This window comes from Rousettus aegyptiacus, unplaced genomic scaffold (assembly GCF_014176215.1).
Source record: "Rousettus aegyptiacus isolate mRouAeg1 unplaced genomic scaffold, mRouAeg1.p scaffold_m13_p_2, whole genome shotgun sequence".
Classification (NCBI taxonomy): domain Eukaryota; kingdom Metazoa; phylum Chordata; class Mammalia; order Chiroptera; family Pteropodidae; genus Rousettus; species Rousettus aegyptiacus.
In genome coordinates this window covers 13,668,598-13,692,942 of record NW_023416295.1, presented here as the reverse complement: position 1 = coordinate 13,692,942, position 24,345 = coordinate 13,668,598, and the positions used below count along the sequence as shown (strand labels likewise).

The following is a 24,345-nucleotide window of genomic DNA, read 5'->3' as shown; positions in this document are numbered from 1 at the left end:
GGAAGATTTCTGCTGGGATTGCTAACCCGTTTCCACACACGTGAAGGGGAAACAGGAAAAAAGAGCCTTTAAGTGGCGCCCTAACAAAATAAAATCATTCATTCCCTATGGCTAAAACCATGGGGAAGCGTGGGGTGGGTGGCTAGAGATTGAAGGCTGGGAATTGCTAGCAGGCCTTTCATTCTACATATTCTAACCCTTTCACGCTACATACTCCTATCTTTCCTCACTGTATATCCGTTATCAAAGGAAAACGGGTAAACATCTTTAAACTGTAACTTACAGAAACTAAATAATGATATATAAACTGAATTCCTTGAATACTCACTCAGGTCCTTCTCAGTGCCTTTACTGTCTCTCTCACTGTCCTCATCTCTATTGTCTCTCTCTGCGTCTCCCTTAGGCTCCCTCTGCCTCTGAGAGGGGCCCACTTCTGTCTACGGAGCTTTATCCCTTTGGTAATATACTTTCCTCTTGACTAATTTTGGCATGTGTTTGAATTACTTCTACATTCTCCGCCAAGAAGCCTCTTCTCTCTCTCAGTGCAGGGCTTGAGTCTCCCCCAATTCGGGGAAGTTTGCCCTGTCCTGCATCAAAAGGAACCTCAGAAGGGTCCTCTCCACCGTCCCAGGTCTCTCACACATATGGAAAAACTCCTTGCCATGGCAGACAAGGACTCCTTTCATTGGAAAACAAATGTTCGCTTTGGACCGCGTCTTTTCCTAACGGCAAGTTTCATTTCTCCAAGATGTGCTTTCCCGCCCAGTCTGCAAACAAGGAGTCAGGTTATCCTCACTGGCCCTGAGGGGCTGCTGTGGGGCCCAGAATCGTCCAGGCTGTGAGGGGCCCAGAGAAAGGTGGAGACGATGGGGGCCCAGTTCCGGGATGGGATTCGGGCCCGAGCCGCTCGGACTGAAGGACCGCCTCCGCCCCAACCAGCGGGCACCGCCCCGCGCTCCCCCATCCGACACGTTTGCAAGACCCAGGGCGTGGTTTCTGGCGGCGGAGGCGTGTTTTCCGGTCATCCCTCCGGCTCGTTTTCCTTCCGGGGTGGGACTTCCTGTCTGTCGTTGACAGGCACTGGACTGCAGATCCAGTGGGAAGATCGCACAGGAGGGTGAGTCTGGCCGACCAGGCCTTATGTTCCTCGAAAGGGCACCATGGAGGAGGCTCTTCTTCTCTTTCTCGCTTTTGTTATCCCCGAGAGGCCTCGGTTTGCGCCGACGTCCTGGCCTTTTGGCACTACCATTCGCCTGAGGCTCTTCCTCTTCCTCTTCCCACAGGCTCCGCCCCCAGCGTCCCGTGGCCATGACGACCGCCCCTCAGGACTCCGTGTTGTGGAAGCTCGCGGGGCTGCTGCGGGAGTCTGGTGAGTGGACTTCCGGTCGAGGTTGGGGTGCTTTCTGGCTTCCAGAGACTCGCCCCTCTAAGAGCTATGGTATTGCAGCTGTTTAGAGTCACGAGGGTTTGGGTGTCAGTTTCATTGCGCCTACGGGTTTCGTTCGCTTGGTGCCGTTGCCTGCAGTGTCCTTTGTCTTTGACAGCTAAGCCTTAGCCATCCTTTGAGGCCAAACTCCAGTGCCACTTCCTCCACGCGTGCTCCGATACTCTGATCGGAAAGGGATCGTTTACTTGGCTTTCAGCCCCTCGAGACCAGGGACTGGTCGTAATCATTATTGTGTGGCGAGGCATAGCATAGTTTAAAGCACGATTTGAAGTCAGACCAACCCGGGTTGGAATCCCAACTCTCTTTCAGACGTCGCCAAGCTGTTTTTTTCTGGGCCTGTTTTTCTCACCAGCAAAATGCATAATGGTTGTACTTAACTCAAAGGTGGTTGTGGCGATTAATTCTAATTCACATAAATCATTTAGTACAGTGTTTGCATGTATAGTAAGTGCTGGAAATTGGTAGCTATTATTAATTTCTTCCCTCAGGGTCTGGGCATAGTGGAGCCTTATTAGTTAAGTACGTGGTTGGTGTTAGTTGTGGTAGAAATGCCTTGGCTTTGAGAGCAGACAGAAGTAGCAACTTCCTACTAACTATATGATGTCAATCAAGATTCTTAACTTCTCTCAGCTCCAATTTCTATATTTGTCAGAGTAGGTTATTTATGCTCTCTATTTGATTCGGATACAGTTTAAATGAAGTAACAGACTTGTCTGGGACATATTACCCAATTAATGTTAGCTGCACTCCCATAGATAGTACCTGAAATTTATCTTTATAGCAGTTAAAACTGGTTTATATTATTAACTGCACATGTCTTATCTCCTCTTCTAGACTGGGAGGCTCTTTGAGGGTAGAAAGAATCAATGAACCACGTCTGTATCTATCCTCAGTGTCTGGTACATAAAAATCCTTCACGCAATGTTATAGGATTTGTTCACTTATTCAGCAAAAATCTGACTTGGCTTTCGGGGTTAGGGTTGATGGTGTGTGTGTGGTGTGAGTGACTATAAAGGGCGAGCAGGAGGGGATCTTTGTGGTGACAGAATAGTTTGGTATCTTGATTGTGGTTTGGTTACAGAAATCTACACATAGGACAAAATGGCGTAAGACTGTATAGACACATACACATGTTGTATTAATGCTGATTTTCTGCTTTTGCTATTGGATATATAAATGGTAACCATTGGGAGAAACTGGGTGAAAAGTATAGGAGAACCTTTTTTGTACTATTCTTGCAACATCTTTTGACTCTATCCTTATTTTTTTCAAAAAGGTAAAAAAAAATCCTCCATGCCTACCTTGTAGTTGCAGTTTTTAAATGCAGTGATAAATAGCTAAAGATGACCTGAAGGATGGCAGTCTCATTGGAGAGAGCAGTTTAAACATAGAGGGCAATAATGATACCTTAGCGCTATCGTGAGTGGTTATTCTTTTTATGACATGCATTTTAGTATTATTTGAAAGTTCCTGTAAGTGTGCATAATACTTTTGCAACCAGAAAAAAAAACAAAAAGATACAACATCCAGACAACTTTTACATAAAACGAGTGACTGTAGTGAAAAGTTCTGTATCGAGAAAGCTGCCTGGAGGAAGTAGGTGTGGGGCTGGCAGAGTAGAAAGGGGCGTCAGAAAATGAGGGAGCTGTGAACCAAGCTGACCCTATATCCATCACTGCGGGTAGACCAGGCTCTTCTGAGCAGAAGAGGAAAGAAAATTAGAGAAGTCAGAGGCATGTAGTGAAGTAATCTTATGTATCGGTAAAGAGTTAGGATTTTTTTTTTTTTTTTTTCGAAGATAGAGGACAGCTGTTGAAGACTTTTAAGTGAGGCAGAGATATAGTTTGCTCCTGCAGGGAAGGATCTACAATATAGATTGGAGCGGGTATACCCCGGGGTCACAAAGGCTCAGAATAAAGGGAAAAGCCCTTTCCTTATGTCCTCCTTCCTGTCTGCCCCTCTACCTGCAGGGGATGTGGTCCTGTCTGGCTGTAGCACACTGAGCCTGCTGACTGCCACACTGCAGCAGCTGAATCACGTATTTGAGCTGTACCTGGGGCCATGGGGCCCTGGCCAGACAGGCTTTGTGGCTCTGCCCTCCCACCCCACCGACTCCCCCGTCATCCTCCAGCTTCAGTTCCTCTTCGATGTGCTGCAGAAAACGCTTTCACTCAAGGTTCTGGAGTGGGAATGGGGTAGGATGTACAGAATGCCCAGAAAAATAATGGAGGCGGGGCCGGGGGTACAGCATGGGTGCAAGAAGTCTGTAGGGCTCAGATCTAGAGGATGTGAGAGCTATGGGTAGCTGTGCTAAGGAAGAGATGCCAAGGAAAAGGAGATGTGCCAAGCCTCACTGACTTGAATGTTTTTTCTTTTAGCTGGTTCATGTCCCCGGCCCTGGTGTCCCAGGGCCCATCAAGATTTTCCCCTTCAAGTCCCTTCGGCAGCTGGAGGTATAGGGCATTGGGGGATATTGGTGCAACAAAACCCAGCTCGAGGCAGCCTTTTGTGGCTGGGGAAAGAGAATTGGCCTCTTTTGGTGGGGATGTGGGCAGGGGGCAGGCCCGAGAGTGCCATTGCTCTGTAGTGATGCTTCTCATTTAATGCTTCCCTGAACCATAGTTGGCTTTGTCATCGTTTCTTCCCTTCCTTTGCCACAGCTTCGAGGTGTCCCTATCCACTGCCTCAGAGGCCTCCGTGGCATCTATTCCCAGCTGGAGACCCTGATTTGCAGCAGGAGCATCCAGGCCTTAGAGGTAAGGAGGATGGGGCATGAGCTCAGATGTCTTGTCTTGAGGGATATAGAGGACCACGCTCTCACGTTCCCTCTTCTCTGCAGCCTTCCCTGTCTCCTGCCTCCCTCTGGACAGTGTCCTTGCTCCCTCTGCTGTGCTTCCACAGCCCTCTGTACCTGGCCATATATTAACAGTCAACACCTATCATATTGAATTAAATATTCTCCTATCTGCCTCCTTATTCTCCCCACAGTGAACTCCTTGGGGACAGGGTCTTGGGCTTTATTTAAGTCTTCATCTCTAGATGAAGCTCACTGTATAAAGAACGAATGGATGGCTGGGCCATAGAGTGAGGGGTAGGTGTGAGGAGAAGGGCAGAGTGGAGGTGACCGAGAACCTTGTCTCAGGAACTTCTCTCAGCCTGTGGTGGTGACCTCTGCTCTGCCTTGCCCTGGCTGGCTCTGCTTTCTGCCAACTTCAGCTACAATGCCCTGACTGCCTTAGACAGCTCCCTGGTGAGTGCCTCAGAGGGAAGGGTGTTTGCGGAAGGGCGGGGATGGGCCCTTGAGGAGGAGGGTCTGCCGGCTGCCTGGAAGTGTTCGATCCTTTGCTTCCTCTTCCCACCCTCCCCAGCATCTCTTGTCAGCTCTACACTTCTTGAACCTGAGCCACAATCAACTCCAGGACTGCCAGGGCTTCCTGATGGTGAGTATGAGTGGCCGTCTGGGCTGGCACTGCTTGGGCCTCCGATCGTTCTGCTCTGACCGTCTCTCCTGGACCTGCTTTTGTTCCCACCTGCCCTTGGCACCAGTGGAGCCACATCCTGGGAGGCAGTGCTACTTGAGGCTCAGCAAAAGACAAACCAGTGTTCAAATTGGAGCTCCTAATCCCTGTGTGACTTGGGACAAATTATTTAACTTCTTGGTTTCTTCACCGGTAAAGTGGAAATTATAGGAGTACCTACTTCTATAGTATTAAAATGATTGTGAAGAGTATCCGATACTACTTAGCCCAGTGCCTAGCCAGAAGAGGGTAGCATTTGATGATGATGAGGAACCTTCTTTAGTGTCTCCCTGTCGGAGATAAACAAACTGGACACTGTGAAAGTGGTAAGAACAGATTTTAATAATAGTGAAGTATCGTGGTGGTTATTAGGTAATACACTATTGTGATATTTAATCAGTAATAAACTATTCAGTGTGAACTGAACTTAAGTTTGATTTATGCAGAGATTACTGGGCATACTAAAGGGAGAGCGAAGGAGTGGGGAGGGGGACCAGCGAGGGCTCGAACAGATTCTCTCCTCGACCAAACTTTGGTCAGTATCCTCTGAAGACAGGGAAGTGGAATTTTACATAAAGCAGGAAGGGGACCTTGATCCACGTGAAACCAACCCGTTTAGGTTTGCTAACTGGCGCCTACCCTGCCGCGGAAGCTGGGAGACAGGGGCCCTATCCTCAGATTTAGCTGGAACAAACGCAGTTCTTCTGGCAGCCTTGAGTTTTTCTAGGCAGGAATATAAGGGGGCTGGAGTTGTCATCCCAGGAATTTGGGCTTGAGCTATCAGAAACTGCCAGTATTTTCAAGTCTTTTAATGTCGGGGAGTGGAGGGGCGGATGAAATCATTTGTGCGGAGTCTGCAGTCTTTGTAGGCCATGGTTGAGGCACAGTTGAGAAGAGGGCTCGCAGGAACCTGGCTAGAGTTTAGTCAAGGAGACTCTGTCACACACACCCCCCCCCCCACCCGCCCCGCCCCTTCCCAGGACCTGTCTGAGCTCCGCCATCTGGACATTTCGTATAATCGCTTGCATTTGGTACCGAGAATGGGACCCTCGGGGTCTGCTCTGGGGACCCTGATACTGCGAGGCAATGAGCTCCGCAGCTTGCATGGTGAGTGGGGGGTGTGGTGGCGTGGGGGCGGGGAGGAGGAAGGGCGGGGCAGACACTGAGGGGATGGGGGTGGCGGGAGACTCAAGATGGCAGGGTACCCCTGGGACCTTGTGCCTCCAGAGCCTCATGCGGGCTCACGGGCAGGTCTCAGGTGCCCAGGATTGTCTTTTTACTGCACCCTCGCCCAGCATGCTCCCCACCCCCTTGACCCTACCCCACACGCCCTTGACCCCCTCTCTCTCTCTCACATGCCCTTCCTCCCTCCTCACCTCTGCCCCAGGCCTGGAGCAGCTGCGGAACCTGCGGCACCTGGACCTGGCATACAACCTGCTGGAAGAACACAGGGAGCTGTCGCCCATGCGGCTGCTGGCCGAGCTCCGCAAGGTGAGCCTCAGGTGCCTCAAAGTCCCGGGAGCCACAAAGGGTCCCCCCCACAGGGAGACCCAGGGTCCCTCTCATTCTCCTTCCTGCTTCTCAGCTCTACCTGGAGGGGAACCCTTTGTGGTTCCACCCGGCGCACCAAGTGGCCACCGCCCAGTACTTGTCACCCCGAGCCAGGGATGCTACGCCCAGCGTGAGTGACCTTCCTGTGTCTGCTCTCCTTCCCTTTTTTGCCCAGACCTACCCCCACCTCTGCACCTCTTGCCTCTCCCCACCCCCTCCTTAGCAAGGGGCGTCCAGTGAGCCTGGGGGTCCTTACAGGCTTGGAAGGGCTCCCACCTGGCTTGGGTGACCCCCAGAGCCTGTGGTCCACCACCAACACTCCCTCCCCCTTTATCTTTGCTCAGTTCCTTCTCGATGGCAAGGCCTTGTCACTGGCTGATTTTCAGGTTAGTGCGGCTGGGCGTGATGGGAGTGAGACAGCAAAGACTGATTCGGGAGGATGCGAAGGGAGGGTCTGAAGGGAGGGTGCCGGCTGAAGGAAACAGTTTCCGGGTGAGGGTCTTCCTGGTGGGGCCGAGGGTGGATCCTGTCTCCCAGGCAGCTTGGGTTGGGCAGAGGTGCTCCCCTGGCTCTGAGCTCTTTCTCCTTCCTGTTGTCACACGCAGACCTCCACATCCTCAGAGGGCCCACCTCTGTCCTGGCCGGTGGGGAGTACCACCGAAACCTCAGGTGGTGCTGACTTGAGTGACAGCCTCTCCTCGGGGGGCGTTGCGGCCCAGCCCCCACCTCGTAAGGTTAAGGTACAGGTTGTCCTAGGCTGCCTCCTGACCAGGGGTGGGTCCCTTTACCTGGCTGGGCTCTGGGTTGTTGATGGACTGAGTATAGTAAGGCATTATCCTTGCTTGTGGGCAGGGTGGCTTTTGGTAGGTTGGGTGAGTGGCCGCAGATGCCAGGGTGGGAGGCCTGAATGTCACTCCTCTATCCAATCTCAGAGCCGAGTTCGTGTGAGGCGGGCAAGTATCTCAGAACCCAGTGATACGGACCTAGAGCCCCGGACTCTGGACCCCTCTCCAGCTGGTAAGTCAGCCCTACTCCCCAGCCTCCCTCGCCCCAGCACAGTGTTCCCAGCCTTCTAGTTAGGTGGAATTTTAGTTTTGGCGGAGTGCAGTATTATAGAGGGCTTCTTAGCCTTTCCTGTTTCCTCTTAGTTTGGGGAAAATGCTGCTCCTGGGCAGCATTTTCAAAGTGTTTTACAGGGACATTAATTTTATGGGATGTCAAAAGGATTCTGTGGCCAGATACATTTGGGAGATGCTAGGTTAAACAAATAGGCGTCTTTTCTCCAGGACATTGCAGGACCTTAAACGTGCTCCCGTGTACTGTGAATCGCCCAAAGCAGCATGCGATGCACAGTTGTGAATTGCACGTGACCACAGTGTTCTGTAGAACACACTTAGGGACGTGCTGCTGAGGAGAAGCCTGTAGCTTGCTGCCTCTGCTCTCCCCCACGTCATCATACACGCTTTTACTTCCCCCTGAGGAGCACTCAGAGGAGAGGCTAGGGTGGTTGGGCTGGGAGAGGGGTCGGGGGCGCAGGCTGGCTAAGCCGTCCTCACCCCACCTATCCAGGAAGGTTTGTGCAGCAGCATCGGGAACTTGAACTCATGAACAGCTTCCGGGAACAGTTTGGCTGTGACTGGCTGCAGTATAGGAATCACCTGGAGACCTCTGGGACTTCTGTTCTGGCTCCCTCCAAGACCCCTGCCGTCAGCGCACTGTCCCCGGACACCCTGAGCCCGGAGACCGTGCGCATTCCTCCCACTGGACCTCTGCCCCCAGAAAAGAAGTCAGCACAGGAAATGGCAGAGGTCAGGGTGGGGCCAGAGCCACAGGAGGAAGAGGAGATGGAAGGGGAAGGAAAGGAGGAAGAGGAGGAGGGGGAGCAGGAGCAGAATGAAGTGGAAGGTGAGTGCTCAGTGGCAGTGCGTTTGGGACAGTCAGGAAAACCCAGGTGTGGGGTGGCTGACCCCTTTGTGGTTGGAGGGCCGCCTCATGGGATGGCAGAGTCTTGGCATCTTTCCTTCCTTATAGGGTCCCTTTCTTGGTCTCTCTTCAGCGGAGCTCTGCCGCCCCATATTGGTGTGTCCCCTGGAGGGGCCGCAGGGCGTGCGGGGCAGGCAGCGCTTTCTGCGGGTCACTTCTGGCCACCTCTTTGAGGTGGAGCTCCAAGCAGCTCGAACCCTGGAACGACTTGAGCTCCAGAGTCTGGAGGCAGCTGAGATAGAGTCCGAGACCCAAACCCAGAGGGAGCTGGCACCCGAGGTGAGCCTGGGGCTGGGGGTTCTGGGAGAGATGCTGGGCTTTTCTCAGGAGCCGGCAGTTCTGGGCAATCTTGGGTCCCCATGGTTTCTCATTTGTGCCGAGGAGGGAGCTGGGGGTGCACAGTCAGCCCCAGGCTGCTTGGGAGGCCGGCCTGGGAATAGAGCTTCTGGGCCGGAGTGTGGATGTTGGCCAAGGCTTTTTAACGGAGTCCAGAGCTGTTATTTCCCTCTGTGTTCTTGGTGTAACCCTAATCCCTCTGCTTGGATTTTCTGGTCCCCTCTGCCCTCACAGGACTCTGAGCTGCCCTCTGGGGCCCCGGTTCTTGCTCTGCGCTTCTCTTACATTTGCCCGGACCGGCACTTGCGTCGCTATGTGGTGCTGGAGCCTGATGCCCACGCAGCTGTCCAGGTGATAGGGCCCAGGAAGCTGGTGGGGGGTCCGAAGGCTGGGGGCCGGGCTCTGCCTGGTCATGGCTGCATCCGACTCACCCCATTTCAGGAACTGCTTGCTGTGTTGACCCCAGCAGTCACTGAGGCTCAGCATCAGCTTGAAGAAGTGAGGGACCCTTTGGGGGGCAGACTCCAGTGTCTACGTTGTGGCCATGAGTTCAAGCCAGGGGACACCAGGTTGGGACTGGACAGCGAGGAAAGCTGGAAGCCTCTATTCCAAAATACAGGTGCAAGCCCTGCCCTTGACGTCCTTGCCTGTGTTCTTTCTGCCATTTCAGGGAAAATGGCTTTGAGGGGAGGGAGTGTGGAGGGCATCCCCAGGGAAGGAAGGAGTAGGTACCAACTTCCTGCCTAGAGGAAAAATAAAACCATCTGCTCGCTACATTTACAAAAAAAGTAAAAGAAGAAGAAATTATATCCTTTTTTTCCTCCCCTCTAAAAGTCAGGAAATACAATCTCTGTAACTGTTTGAACATACTCATTATTTTTTCATAACTTGAAGGCTGTTCCCCCTTTGTTGGCTAATGTTTCAGAAACTGCATAAAACTGAATGAGCCCTCAGTATGCTGTCGGGTTGTCGTCTCACCCCCGTGAGATGCTGTGGGAATTGGCTTAGGTTGCCATTCCCAACTGACCTTGGGAGCTGCTTGGTATCGAGTCTTGCCCTGTGGCATTTTTTCACATTCTGCGCTTTAAGAAGACAGATTTTTTTTTTTTCATTATAGACCAGTCAAAAAGCTATGTCTTTAAAGACATTGAAGAAGAAATATTTTTGATGATTCTATATTCAATAACTGTATTGAAATGCATGCTTTTCATTAGTCACTTTCTTCATGGCCACAGATGGAGCAGGGGTTTAAATTATATTCAGAAAAAAGACCCCTCTCTGTTCCCTCACCCTGAACCTGCTCAGGCGGTGGCAGGCCCCAGAGGCCCAGGGCGGTGTGTGCAGTTGAAATCTCTCCACCTCTTCCTGGACTCCATACTCCGTGGGGTCATGTGGCCCCTGGTGTTCTTTGAATGGTGGCAGCATTTATGAACATTCCCATGTGCTGCTTGCACCTTTTACTTGAGCCTGGTTCCCTCCTGTGAACGAAAACAAGAATGAACTTGCCCCATGGTGCTGGTAGATCGAAACGTGACAGAAAGGCATCAGGCACAGTGCCAGGCTCAACACAGAGGTCCTCAGTAGTGCTGGCTGCTGCCGCTACTCCCAGCTATAGGGTCTGGGGAAGGGCACATCAGTTACGTGGTCTTTGCTTTCTTCGCTTGTAGAATGGCACAGGGAGTGGTGACACTACTCTCAGTTGTCTTGCACATGCCCGGCACGCTGTAGCTGCCCAAAGAGTCATTCTCTCGTTGCTGATCTCTGTCCTGGATTCTTTACCTGGCTCTGTTCACTCGACCTGACGACCTTATAAATAGATGCTGTCATCACCCCCATTTTACTGAGGAGGAGCCAGGCACAGAGAGCTTAGGTGACTTGTCTTCATGGCTTCGATGACAGTCTTTAAGGGATGCAGCTGGAATTGGACCCGTGTTTGGCACCCTGCTTTCCCAGTCTGTTGATTTGGGACATTGCCGGTAGAGTGTCACATTACATGATCAGCCCCAGGCTGTGCACGGGGACCAGAGCAGGGCCTGGCTGAGTCTGGCCCTTTCTGAGAGAGCCTGAAATGAGAAGGTAGAATGTATTTCGAGGATGTCGTGGGCTATGGGTCCGGGTTTGCTAATTGCTCACTGGGATGGGGAGTGGTTAGCAGCGGGCCTGTGGAGGGGGGCTGGTAGACTGGGAATGGGGGTTAGTGTATGAAGCTGGAGACGGGGGTCCAGATGAGACTGGGAGTAGCTGGGGAGCATCGCAAGCAGGGCGGTGGGTTGTGGCACTGCGTGCGGTTCACGGGGACTGCGCCCATCCCTTCCTCCAGAATCGCCTGCTGTGTGTCCAAACTGTGGCAGTGACCACGTGGTTCTCCTGGCTCTGTCTGCGGGAGTCCTCAACAGGGAGCAGAGACAGGAGGAGCAGCTGCCAGCTCCCTCATCGGCCCCCAGCACTGTCCATGATCCTCCGGGCCACAGTGACCACAGCAACAGGGCCGACAGTACCCCATCTCAGGCACTGGTCTCCCCTGACGGCCACAGGTGGAGCCTCAGTCCCCGTGAGTATAGGTGAAACGAGACGGGGCTGGTGTTTGGGGGAGGGAAGGGGCACTAATGGGGCAGGTGAGGTGGACCTGTGGCAGCCAGGGCAGGCCGATGGCCCATTTGCTTGTCCCTAGCCCCTGAACACTGTGGCCTCCGCTCTGTGGACCATCGACTTCGGCTCTTCCTAGACGTTGAGGTGTTTGCCGATGCCCAAGAGGAGTTCCAGTGCTGCATCAAGGTCAGTGCCAGCCAGGCACTGTCCCGTGCCCCTGGCTGAGCAGGGTGCCTGCTTATTTCCACCACAGCATATTGAGTCAGAGCAGTCACTCTGGAACCACCACGTCTGGCTTCCAGTTTCGACTCCTTGTTCCGTGATGTTTTGAGTCTCAGTCATCACTTCACAATGAGACGATACCTACCTTGCACAGTGTAGTAGCATCAGTGAGAGGTCATGTCTGTAAGCTACCTAGCACAGCACCAGGCACTCAGTAGATGGAACCTCCTGTTATTATTATAAATACATGTTATCGGACCTCCTCTGTTGAGCACCTAGTATACGCTAGACTCTAAGGATCTAGAGTAAATCAACCTTACCTTCCATCTTATATTTTGGTGGAGAAAGAGACAATAATCATGTGATACAAAAGTTCTGGAATCAGGCTAAGGCCCTAGAGGAACATCTGATCCAGACTGAGTGGGCCAGGGGATCTGCCCCTTAATGGGGAGGTGACGGCTAAGCCAGGTCCTGAAAGGTGAGTAATGGAGGAGGGAGAAAAAGGATGTTCCAGGGAAATGAAGCAGCACATGCATGGAGCCCTGAGAGAGTAGCTGGAGGGGAGAACTGCCCGTGATGGGGGCAGCCAGAATGAGGGGGAGCGTCCCAAGAGGACTCTGAACAGGCGGGCAGGGGCCAGTTCAGGAGCAACCTCGTGTGTCCGCCGAGGAGTTTGGACTTGATCCCAAGGGCTGCAGGAGCCACTGAAGGATTGGAAGTGGGGGAGTAGCGATCAGTTTTGTGTTTTCGGACAGTCTGGCAGAGTGTGGAGGGTGGATTGGAGAGGACGAGACGATGGGCAGGGAAACCTGCAAGGAGCCTGCTGCAGTCTGCGTGCAGGCGGGGACCGTGGGGCAGAGAGCATGGGCGATGCACAAGCTGGGGTGGATGAGCAGTGGGGAGGGCCAGGCCAAAGGCGTTGTCACGGTAGCTCGGCTCTCGGTCTGGCAGCTGTCTCCCTAGTCCTTTCTGTCTCTCATCAACTTCCTCTTCCTCGTAGGTGCCGCTGGTATTGGCAGGCCACCCTGGAGAGTGTCTCTGTCTTGTGGTTGTGTCTGACCACAGGCTCTATATGTTGAAGGTGACAGGGGAGATCTGGTGAGTGAGTACGGCCGTTGCCAGGGGAGGGTCAGGGCTCCTTTGTGCCTCTCATGCCACTCTCATTCTTTTCCGCTACTCTGTTCTTCCTTTCTCCACAGCGGGCCTCCAGCTAGCTGGCTGCAGCCAACCCTGGCTGTTCCCTTGCAGGATCTGAGTTGCATAGAGCTGGGCCTGGCAGGACAGAGCCTGCGGCTGGAGTGGGCAGCTGGGGCGGGCAGCTGTGTCCTGCTGCCCCGAGATGCCAAGCGTTGCCGGGCCTTCCTAGACGAGCTCACTGGTGAGAGGGAGCGGGGAGGCAGGAAGGTCGGGCCGGTTGGGGTTATAGCTCCCAAATCTGGTACCTGCAATAGAGATAGACAGGTGATGGAACTCAATGCTCAGAGAAGTTTCTGAAATCTAGAAATGTGGAGAATGGGAAGGTGTTGAGCGGTGGAGAGGTTGTGACAGAGGAGGTGGAGTCACGGGGGCTCCCTGTCTCTGGCTGGCTCCGTCCAGATGTTTTGCAGTCTCTGCCCCCAACCTGGAGGAGCAACGTCAGTGCCACGGAGGAAGAGGTGACCCCAAAGCACCGACTCTGGTGAGTCAACCGGAGGCTGGGGCTGGGGTTGGTGCCCAGATGGCTACTCTGGGAGCTCAGGCTCTCTCCACGAGCCCCAGGCATAGTCACGCCCTTAGCATCTGGGCCAGCCACCTGTCCTCAGGCCTACAGGCCTGGTCCTTCCTCCCCGCCCTCCCTATTGAAGGTGCTTCCCAGCCCTAGCTGACCACCCCCTCCCGGGGCTGCTGCCTTCCGCCCTCCCAGGCCACTGCTGGAAAGAGACTCTTCTTTGGAGCCTCCCCGGTTCTTCTACCTTCGAGTGTTCCTGGTTGAAGGTGAGGCCTCTGTACCCCATCTTGTCTCAGGGCACTGGCCTGGCCATCAGCGTGCCCTGGTAGCAATTCTCATTCCTGGTTTGGACTTCTTCTCACTCATGGACATACCCAGAAGACCCCCTCCCTACCTCTCTGGGTGGGCTGGGAGGTACCTGGGCCTTAGGTGCCCAGAGACCCAGGCTTTCTGTGAAGTGGAGCAGATTGGCTGGGTCTGCTCTGCCCGATCCTGTTGGAGAAGGCGAGAGTGGATTCTCTTTCTGAGTGGGGTGGAGCAGAGGGGCAGCTTTCCTTTGTCTGGGGCCTCAGGTTTTGGAGGCTAGCAATCCCTGGACTTTGGAAAAGGGAGGGCCTTGGTCCCCAGAGACATAGGCTGCTTTGTGGCCTCCTCAGTGCGGTTCGCTCCTCTTTTCCCAAGCAGCATGCCCCGGGGGTCTGGGCTCCTCCATGGCCTTCCACACTGGGTCTTACCCTGCCTCTTTCCCTCTAGGCCCTGCTACCTGCCCTGTGTCCCTTCTGCTGACTCTGTCCACCCTGTACCTATTAGATGAGGACCTTGAAGGGTCCCAGGCAGAGGCCTCTCTTCCAGCAGCATCTGGCGAAGCCTCTGAGAAAGCCCCACCCTCAGGGCCAGGCCTTTCTCTGTGTGTCAGGGAGCAGCAGCCTCTCAGCAGCCTGAGCTCCGTGCTGCTCTATCGCACGGCCCCAGAGGACCTGCGGCTGGTCTTCTATGATGAGGTGTGTGCGTGTGTGCGTGTGTGGGGGAGAGAAATGGGGGTGGAGGTGGTGTGTAGTGTGGGAAATGGGTCTAGGAAGGCTAGGAATCGTGGCAGTATGGAACTTGCTACGGACAGAAGGAAGGTGCAAGGAACTGGAGGCTCACTGGGTTTGGACAGCGGCAAGTAGAGGAGGAGGCAGCTTTAGGTGGTGAGAACACCGTGGACTCGGAGCCCAGCCTTGCGCTAGCTGGGAGGCCTCGAGCGAAGCACCCAGAAGCTGCGGCTTCAGGTCTGCATTTGCTCTGGCGTTTGTGCCAGCCGTTTGATTTTTACAGCCTGCATGTGAGGAGGTGCTATCATTAGTCCTATTACAGCTGAGGAAACTGAGGTTTGGGGATGTTCGCCAACTTGCCCAGGTCACAGGTGGTAGAGCCGGGAACAGAACCCCAAGCAATTGCTTGGAGTTGACTCCAGAACTTCCATTCTGGAAAACAGGGAAGATTAAAGAAACAAGATAGTAAATGTGAAAGCCTGCGGGGGCCTTCAGTAAGTGTTGATTGGGTTCTATTTAAAAAGTCAGGATCTTTTACAGGGAGTGACGCAGGCTTGGGGAAGGGAAGACACCATGAGCCGGGGAGGGGCAGCGGGTCCTTTCCGGGACCTTCCCTCCCCGCTGCTCTGGTGTGGCCGCCTGTGAGTCCTGCCTGACCACTGCTTGTTCTGTCAGGTGTCTCGGCTGGAGAGCTTTTGGGCACTTCGTGTTGTGTGTCTGGAGCAGCTGACGGCCCTGCTGGCCTGGATCCGGGAGCCCTGGGAGCAGTTGTTTTCCATCGGACTCCGAACTATGACCCAAGAAGCTCTCGACCTTGACCGCTAAGGCCTTCCCTGGCCTCAGGAGCCATGGTTGCAGATGTCTCCAGACTCTGGCTGTGGACTTCTCCAGCCTTTGGGCCCTGGCCAGAGAGGCCCAGTACGACCCACAGCTCGAAGGAAGGGCAAGAGAAGTGGCTGGGCCTCCGGGTGCTCTGGCCCGAGAGGACAGGCTAAGTGGTCAGTAGGACTGTTTCTGCTGCACTTTTTCTCAGGTATCAATAAAGCTGTTTTCATTCTAGGTGTCCCGGATGTCCTTAGATGTGACACTTGTAAGGCCTGTGGTTCTTCTGTCTCTTCTAACAGAAATTGCCCTGCCTGCAGCTCTTCCCCAGTGGGCACCTCAGGCAGCCTTGTTTGTACTGTGAGACCCAATCTCCAACTCACCTCCACGCCCACTGATGAGATCAAGTGGGACTCCTGACCCATGGGCACCAGGTCACAGAGAGCAACAACGTCACGTGGCCCAGCATGGCGATCACTGCATAACAAATAGCCAGGCCAGTTAGACTCTCACTCTTACATTTCAGTCGGCAACTACCGAGGCCCTGAGGCCGTTGGCGGTAGGGGCTGCTATGAGAGTGACTGGGAAGAGGGCGTGTGGAGCTGGGGCCGACATCCAGTGCTTTCCGCCTTTGCCTTCTCTCCGCGCTGCCTCCCTCAGCTCAGGGGCCTGGCTGCGCCCACCCCGCTCCTTCGCCTCTGTTTCTGTGGCCAGGGCGATTGGTTCGGGAATGCTCATGTGGCCCAGTCGCTGGAGCGGCTAAGGCCGAGGCAAGTTTCCCCCATGAGGGTTGCTGAGAGGATCAGCCTGCAGCTGCTGACCCTGAGGGGAGAGCTTTCCTGAGCTGGCAGCCAGCAGAGAGGGGAAGACAGAGCGGAGAGGGGGAACGAGCAGGGCCACATCCTGGCGGCGTCCAGAGTCCCTGGTCCAACTGTGCCTGGAGGCAGATAACCCCTGGAATTTTAGGTCATGTGACCTAACGGAGACCCCTTCTTGTTAATTTTTGGCTTAAGCTAATTTGAGCCAAATATGAGCTGCTAAAAGGGTCATATAAGTACATCAGCCCCTGTTCTGACTTGAGCCAGCCTGAGCAGGGATCTGCTTCTTGCACCCGAGTGGGAGTCGTGGTGCCTATGCCGTGCGCAGAGGTCCTGATAGTGGGGTTTGGAGAGGGACCGTTAGGGACTCAAGTCAAGCTGCCCTTGAGCCCAAAGCTAGGCTCTGGCTAACTGTGCGTGTGTGCACGTGTGTGCACGCGTATGCAGGGGTGTGTATATGTCAGGGGCGGGGCGGGGGACGGTGATGTCGAGTACCAATGGATACATCTCATTTAGGGAGCATTTACATGCCAGGCATCGAGCTAAGTGCTTAAGGATCTGCTCCTCACAGGGGTCCTTGGAGGTGGGTGGCGTCTTGTTACAAGTGAGGAAAGAGGCTTAGAGGAGTTAAATGACTTGCTCAAGGTCATGTCAGTAAATGGAGGAGAACTGATGAGTCTAGGCTTATATGACTTCAAAGCCTGGGCTGTCAGCAAACCACGGGGCTGGACTACTTCCCCCTTCCCTGCAAAGGATGGGCCTGTGTGCCCAGCCCCTGTTACAGAGAAGGGTAGGTGTCCACCCTGCTCTGGGTTGGTCCTCCTGAATAACCCTAGGCTTGTCCAGGACAGGCAGGCTCAGATGCACTATATCTGAAGTTCCTCTTTCCTCCAGGGTGTGTGTGGTGGGATGTTAGGTGAAATATTAATTTGTGGGTGGTTTTCATCCCTCCGAACCTGAACTGGAGAGAACAAAGATGCCAGATCTTCAGGTTTCAAGTGAGAGGGCTAAACTGTAAGAGATCGGAAAGGGACCATAGATAGGGAAGAGCTCTGGAGTGGGGAGAGGGGAGGAAGCAGTGTAGGAGCAAGTGCCTTGACACTGGGGGGCTCTTCCTGTGCCTTGCTCTCCGTTTGTAGTTAGGGAGGATAGCGACCTGTCAGATGCTCCTCATGCTACCGGAGCAGATGGAGATGGCAGTTTGGAAGGACCTGGCAGAATAGGGCTGGTGACAGTTGTCTAGATCTCTTTTGCCTGGAGAAGGGAGGCAGCCCAGAGGATCTTGTGGGCCCTGGAAGTCAGCTGAGAGCCTGCCGGAGAGTGTGCTGGGGTCACTGCAGGAGGATGGGAGTGGGCCCAGCTGCAAACAGGGATGTGACCCAATTAGACTTGAACCGATTAAATTTAAATCACCGATTGGGCTCAGTTTACTTGAATGCTACAGGTTAACTTTTCTGTTGGTTGAAAATGGAGACTCATTACAAGGTTGAAGTTGAGCTATATAGAAAAAGTTACGTTTTTTGCATACCCGAATTTGGGGGACTGCTATGTTTCTGGAATTCCTGTCTGTTACCTTTGGAAAGGTCAACACGGAAGGATTTGGAAGATGTGGACCTAGAGGGCAAGGGCGGTGGTCCTTCCACAGAGATTTGGGGTTACTCCTCCCTCCACAGGGGGCCTTCGACTTAGGCTTCCTGGGAGACACTTGTGTTCTGATAGCTTAGGTCTCACTGTAAAGCTTCGTTTTCAGGAAGTCTAAGGTGGGGCCTCCCCTGGGTGGTGGGTGGGGTGGGGAACAGGGAGGTGGTTGTAGAAGGCTAGAGAGACTTAAATCCCCCTGGGACCCAGTTCCAACCTTGACCTAGCCGGTCCTCTGCAAAGCCCTGGGGCCTGGGAGGGTAGAATCAGTGCCCTGGAGGACAGTTGCAGCCGCAGGCCCTACTCATGAAGGACCAAAAGTTCAATAGCAAAGCCCCTGGGTTCTGAGCAGGGAGAGGACCGCTGGCTCCAGGAAGGGGAACACTGCAGTGTGTTGAGGGCCCACACTTAGCAGCTCTGCCTTTTCCGAGCCCCATGTGAGTCAGCATTATTCCTGTCCTGAAATGTGCGCGTTACACGTTCATTCATAAATACACTGAATGGATTGATTTGTTTGTACCTTCACTCAATAGAGCTTAGTAGGATGCAGGTCCTGCCACAGAGCCCATTAGCGCATATGCCAGGGCAGCAGGGCTTCCCCAGTGGCTCATAAACTACCCACATGAAAGCAGCTCCCTTCTCTTGGTCAGGACTGTGGGGGAGGGGCTGGTGGGGCCGGTATTTAAACTCCCTTGAAGATTTATAGAGGAACATCTCTAAACAATGGCGAAGGCAATAATCTGACGGCTAGGGCTTAGTGAGCCCTTACTATGTTCCAGACACTGTTTAAAGCAGCTAATCTTCCCCAGTGTTTCTCATACTCCTTTGATCACAAGACACAGAGCCACTTAGCTTAAGAAAAGAGCCCTCCGTGTACAGACATGACCCTGACCTGGAAGGCCGGTGCCAAGGCCCCAGACATGGGGCTTCTCCTATCTCTTGGAGTCCAATGGTTTTTCTCTCCCCTCCGCACAAGGGCCCTGGGCTGAACTGGTGGGAGAGCGGGGAGGAAATGGTGGGTTCTTGGAACTGCCCAGCTGGGAAATGCTGGCTGGGGTGGAGGCCCCTTGATGACAGGCCTGCAAAGGGGTGGAGGGCCCCAGAAAGGGCTATGCAGAGGTTCGGAAAAGAAGTTCACCTACTTCTGTTTTGCTGGCCTGAATTTTTAATTGAAGCAAATTAAAACTTCCCAAAAATATTAGTCCACTTTCCTGGCAGTGTGCACACCCCCTTCCCTGTCAGTGATTTTGCACCATCTTCGACCAAGAGCTAGTGCTGGTCCTGAGGAAGGTGTTCCTCCGCCTCTGGCCCAGAGCAACCTTTCATGGGGGCCAGGCCCATTCACAAGCACCTTCCGAGAAGCCCCTTCAGGTCATGGTCCAGATGCGGCGGAATAATCTCCAGTCATTTTAGGGTGATTTGCAAAGCCATGTGATGCTGGGGCAGTTGAAGAGGGAGCTTCTTCCATTTCTTTGTGTTGAAGATATCTGTAAACTTTTTTTTTTTTTTTTTTTTTTAACAATTCAACGACAACCTCTGCACCCTTTGTCCTGCGCGCGCTCTTTCTTCGGCGACCCAGAAGACAGGTGCTGGTGTTGCCTGCCAAGGAAGTGGTCAAGGATGAGGCTATTACCACTCCCAGAATTGTCTGAACTTTAGCTCTGTGCCTCACCAGGAGACTGCTTTGCCACTGACACTTGTGCACAGACGTCAGTCAGCAGGATTTGCCTTAAATACCCTGGACTGTCCTCCAAGATTGATTTGTCCGTTCAGGCTGGCCTTTCCTCTCCAACAAGTGCTTATTGATCGCTTGCCTCTGGCCTTGAGCTAGCTGGCAGTGGCAGCAGAGAGAAGGGATTCACTCCCTGAAACCGCATAACACCACGATGGCGTATTTTCTGCGGAAGAAATATGTGTGAGGGAATAAGATACATATTCACATTTGCTTCTATTTGTAGAAATAAATTCTAGAGAGATAAATGGAAATGGGTGGTGAGGGATGAAGATAAAGACAAGGCAGAAAGGGAGATAGGGGTGGTTTTAAGTTGTTTTTACTTTTTAATTTAAAAAAATATGAAACCCTCAACGTTTTATGATTCAAAATTATGTTTAAAAATTTATATGCGACCCTAGGGAGTCAGTGGCCAAACTGGGCAGTATAAACACTGATTCCTAAGACTGTGGAAGAGGGTGGGGCGTGGGGCAGCTTGAAGGACCCATCTCTATCTCAATGGGAGAGGGTCGAGTCATTTCATGCGGAGTGAGGAGGGCGTCCATCCTCACCCTCCTTTGTTTAGACACTGCGGTAGCTTCTGAGAAGAACCTGACCTGACTGGCTAGCTGTGGCTGGAAATTCAGCCACGCTTCTGTGTGTGATGCTTTGCCCGCCTCTGGCGCGTGCAGTATTTTGCATCTACCCACTCAAGAGTCACTATGGTGTAGTGGTCACATTAAGAGTGAGCAGAGTGAACTTAGATTCAAAAGGGCCAGGATTTATGCCTTATTTTTACAGTTCACTATTTAACTGTGAGCAAGTAACTTGCTCTTTCTGAACCATGGCACCTTCATCTCTAGTGAGGGCGTGAGGCTGGCCAGTTTACAAAATTGTTAGGTGCAGTAATGTACGTGGAAGCACTATGTGGACCATAAAGCATTGAATCAATATTTAAAAAAAATTAAATCACTAACAGTTATTTATTACAACTAATTAATTAGTTATCGCAACCTACTTTGTTGCCCAGAAGTGCCCTTTGCCATCAGAAGAGGGAAAGCGTGTGTCTTGCTGCCCACGTGTTTGTGAGTGGGTATTTCTTCAGTGTGCTTCAGATATTGCTGGGGATGTGAGCAAGCCACGGCATGTTTATCCTTGGCTCATCCTTTGTCATTTGATCATCTTGGACTCGGTGACTTCTCTGTCCTCCACAAAAACATTCTTCAGTTTATTAGTTACTATAATTACTTGTGTACTTGCCTTCAATTCCACAGATATTTTTTGAGCTCTTGAAGTGTGTCAGGTTCTACGTGGGGGGAATGGGGGGTGGAATATAAGGATGAATCGGACACACTCCTGCTTTCAAGGAGCTTAAAGTCCAGGGAGGGAGTGGAAGAAGTCACCTCGAAGTCGGGTCATGAAGGTGGGGAAGGTTCCAGAGAATATCATAATCATAGCCATTTGGAGCACCTGCTTTGTGCCGGTATTGACATTATCACCCTCAGTACAATCTCTGTTTCACAGGTAAGGAAGCTCAGGTTAGAAAGATGATTCTCACCAAAGGGATGCTGGATCTCACATTGGGCCTGCTCACTCTTTCCCTGAAACTAGACCTATCAGAATGCCCACCCTGGTTCACCCCCTAGTCCTTTCTAATCTGTTCTCTTGTGGCACCAGTTCCCAGGGATACCAGAAAAACATTCAGATCCTCAGCACCCAACTATCTGCACAGATCCATGGGGCCTTTCCTGAGCTCGTCCGTCCGCCCAGAATGCTCTCCCCTCCCTTGCTTCTCCAGCCCACCTTGCATTGCATGGTGCATTCCTTCTCTTCCAGGTTTGCTTGTCTCCTTCGTACAGAGCATGTCCTTAACTACGCTGCTTGAGTGTTCTCTGTAACAGTGCTTTCCCTCCATAGTATTTGCCATATTCTGTAATTCTAAATTTACGTCCTTGTTTGTTGTCTGTAAGCTACCCAAGGGCAGGGACTCTATCAGGTTGTTTTTACCCATGTATACCCAACGCCTGGTGTAGACTATAGAGCGAACACGTGGGTCTTGGTTTACACTCTTGGGTATGTGTGAAATATCACTTTACAGCATTTTTAAAACCACCTTTTATTTCAAACCCCAGAAGGACTCATGAGCCTCGCTCATTCCCTGAACCCCTCTGTTTTCCCACTACCTTGGGGAAACATCCTTCTGCTTTCGCTTTGCTGGTTGGGGAGGACAAACTCTTGCTTTTCCAGTCTCTTCTCAGCTTCTGGCCATCTACTCTCATTAACCCTTTCCTTTTCCTCCTCTGCAAACCTCCCTAGGTTTCCTGAGACTTTGGCTCTGGATGGGCAAAAGGCAGAAAGGCTTGCAGGCTTCTCGTCCCACACATCCCCTCAAACGACAACATTCGAAGCAGGCTACCTGCTTGGATGGTGTTGGGGGGACATAGCTTCATATATCAGAATGTCACCCAGGCCACAGATGAATCCGTACCTCTGGAGCTGAAAGGTGGGCTTTACAGGAGTGAAAGGACCTCCAGGGACAGGCGGTGCTGTCCTAAGAAGGGATTTGTTTCAAAGCCGAGTCCAAGTTTCCTGAGGGACACATGGATTATGACAAGTATAAACCACTGCAGAGTAACAACAGTAGTAAATAATAAGAATGACATTTATTGAGCACTTATTCTACGCCAACCATTGAACTGGTAGTTTAAATACACAGCATCTCTAACTCCAGAGTCCAGGGTCTTTCTCAATGCCATGCTACTTCTTTTGTAAAAGGAAGGTCTTACTCACCACGAGGCCAGTCAGCAGCAAACAGCACTGGGTGCTCTGCTTTGTTGGCGTATGGAGCAAGTCTTGACAAAAGAGAATTCCAGGTCAGTCTAAGTGACAACCTGGGACTACCTGAGCCCACATCCTACCATCTTCCAGAAACTCTTTAGCCTGCTATGTTAGGGTTACAAATGTAAAGATTGGTCCATTGGCCAAGGGGTATCAGAAGCTGCCCTGGTGGAGATAAAAGTGATTCTGATCTCTCTGTCTTCTTTCATTTCAACCATACATTTCCATGGTTGTCATCTTCAATTTGGCTGGAAGACTTATTGTCCTTGGAAATGTAAACCAACTTCCATTTTTTTTTTCCTGGTATGTACATTCGTCATTTTTCACATTACAAGTTTCTTGAGGGCTTTTTGGTACTTGTGTGTCTTCAATTTGTAGTAGTAGTGAAACTAGCTAACATTTATTGAGTATTTAGTATGCACCAGGCACTGTCGTAATTGTTTTATATGGGTGAACTCATTTCATCCTCTTAACATGCCAATTATTATCACCATCTTACAGATGGGGAAATCTGAGGCCCATAGGGGGTAAATAACTTGCTTAAGGTCATGCAGTTGTCAAGCGGCAGAGCGAGCGGGGCAATGAACTCAGGCTGCTAGGCTCCAGGTGCCATGCTTAACCACTCCCCTATGCGACTTCTAGTAGCAAAGATGCTGACTCCTTAAAAAGTTCATCTGGGAAATTCGTGGTGGGGATGTTCAAGTCAGACTGGGCTGCGGAGGAGGGTGCAAGGGGGTCGCTCTGAGTCTCTGCCTTTGCTGCTACCTTTCCTGTCACTATTTGAGCATCTACAGGCTCTGAACTAGGAGCTGACAGGGCAGCCACACACACGCTTTCTCTCTGTCTCGTCTCTCTCTCTCTCTCTCACACACACAGACACGCACACAGTGGCCATCCTTTATGCATGTAAGGAGCACTCTTGTCGCAGGAATGAAGAAAGACCCCATCGGGAACACCTTGTAGGGGACTGACGATCACCGGAGGCACTAGCTCACAGTGCAAGAGCCTCCAGGATGCCAGGAGATCAGAGTGGGAATAATGAAAGCATACACTGGTGTCTAATAGGATGAGCCTGTACGAAACAACTGGTGGCCGTCAGCATCTCTTCCATCTGCATCCTGAAAGGAGAGATGAACTTGGGTATCTAAAGATACTTTGAGGGGAGATTGCACTCCATCATCTCAGGGGCTAGGAGAGAAAGGGGCTTGCAAGGCTAGAGATCAGATCTGCTGACAGGAGCGGGAGGTGTGTGTGTGTGTGTGTGTGTGTGTGTGTGTGTGTGTGTAAAAGTCCACAGCTGGGGAGAGGATGGGAGTCTGAGGGCTCCAGGAAGACCAAGACATGTGCTCAACATGCTCCCTGGGGAGGTGTTGGACCTCAGAGGACCAGCTCTGTGGTGCCCGTAAGGCATCAGTGTCCGGGGCCCAGTACATGAAGTCCCAGGTTGGCAAGACCCCTCCTTCCGTTCCCCAGGCTGTCTTGGTATTAAAGTAGCTGCTGTCCGACTTTACAGGGTAGGAGACTGGGGCCAGGAGCAGGACCCAATTGTGGGAGATGGACTGAGGACCAGAGAGCCTTCTGCAGTGTGTCCACTGGGAAAGGCTCCCAGCCTCTTGCTTATCTCTGAGGAAGTGAAGGCCTTGCCTAAGCAATACTCAGGGAAGAGGCCTGGAACCAAATTACCTGGCTAAGAGCGATAAGGGATCGGGATGGTGTCTTAGTGTGTGGGGCTGCTGTAACGAAGCACCACAAACAGTGTGGCTTAAACAACGGAAATTTATTATCTCATAGTTCTGGAGGCTGGAAGACTGAGGTCGGGGTGTCACCTGATTTCTCTGCGGCGCAGGGGGAGGTCTGTTTGAGGCTTCCCCCTCAGCTTCGAGTGGTCCCTTGGCTTGGCGCGGCCTAACTCCAGTCTTCACAGGGCATTCTCCCTGAGTGCATCTGTGCCCAAATTCTCCTTTTTATAAGGACACCGGTCATCTTGGAAAAGGCGCCACCTTACCCCAGGATGACCTCATCTTAACATTCATAACTACGTTATTACCAAATAAGGTCACGCCTTCGGAAGTACTGGGATTACGGCTTCGACATATGAATTTTGGGGGGACACGTCAGCTCATAAGCGGT

General features: G+C 52.3%; 1 protein-coding gene across 2 annotated transcripts; it reads left to right on the top strand.

The window, feature by feature from the left end:
• Positions 1-1,018: 1,018 nt before the first annotated feature.
• On the top strand, positions 1,019-15,458 carry LOC107516768 (serine/threonine kinase 11 interacting protein). 2 transcript variants are annotated; one of them, XM_016156852.2, is made up of 25 exons: positions 1,019-1,117; positions 1,284-1,369; positions 3,418-3,623; positions 3,826-3,900; positions 4,108-4,203; positions 4,590-4,697; positions 4,816-4,887; positions 5,946-6,072; positions 6,353-6,456; positions 6,551-6,646; positions 6,861-6,902; positions 7,122-7,256; positions 7,449-7,533; positions 8,086-8,421; positions 8,573-8,778; positions 9,070-9,186; positions 9,277-9,454; positions 11,156-11,386; positions 11,507-11,610; positions 12,647-12,744; positions 12,846-13,024; positions 13,243-13,324; positions 13,550-13,620; positions 14,108-14,355; positions 15,064-15,458. In XM_016156852.2, the coding sequence occupies exons 2-25, from the start codon at positions 1,309-1,311 to the stop codon at positions 15,211-15,213; spliced, it is 3,207 nt and encodes a 1,068-aa protein (XP_016012338.2). In that variant the 5' UTR covers positions 1,019-1,117; positions 1,284-1,308; the 3' UTR covers positions 15,214-15,458. The 2 variants fall into 2 exon arrangements, with proteins under 2 accessions (XP_016012338.2, XP_016012339.2); XM_016156853.2 differs by lacking the exons at positions 1,019-1,117; positions 1,284-1,369 and having other exon boundaries at positions 3,468-3,642.
• Positions 15,459-24,345: the final 8,887 nt, after the last annotated feature.

Coding starts and splice junctions, on each gene's coding strand:
- LOC107516768 (XM_016156852.2), top strand. CDS start 1,309: ATGACGACCGCCCCTCAGGACTCCGTGTTGTGGAAGCTCGCGGGGCTG. Junction 4,888..5,945: donor ACTGCCAGGGCTTCCTGATG/GTGAGTATGAGT, acceptor GCCCCTTCCCAG/GACCTGTCTGAGCTCCGCCA. Junction 11,387..11,506: donor CAGGTGGAGCCTCAGTCCCC/GTGAGTATAGGT, acceptor GCTTGTCCCTAG/CCCCTGAACACTGTGGCCTC.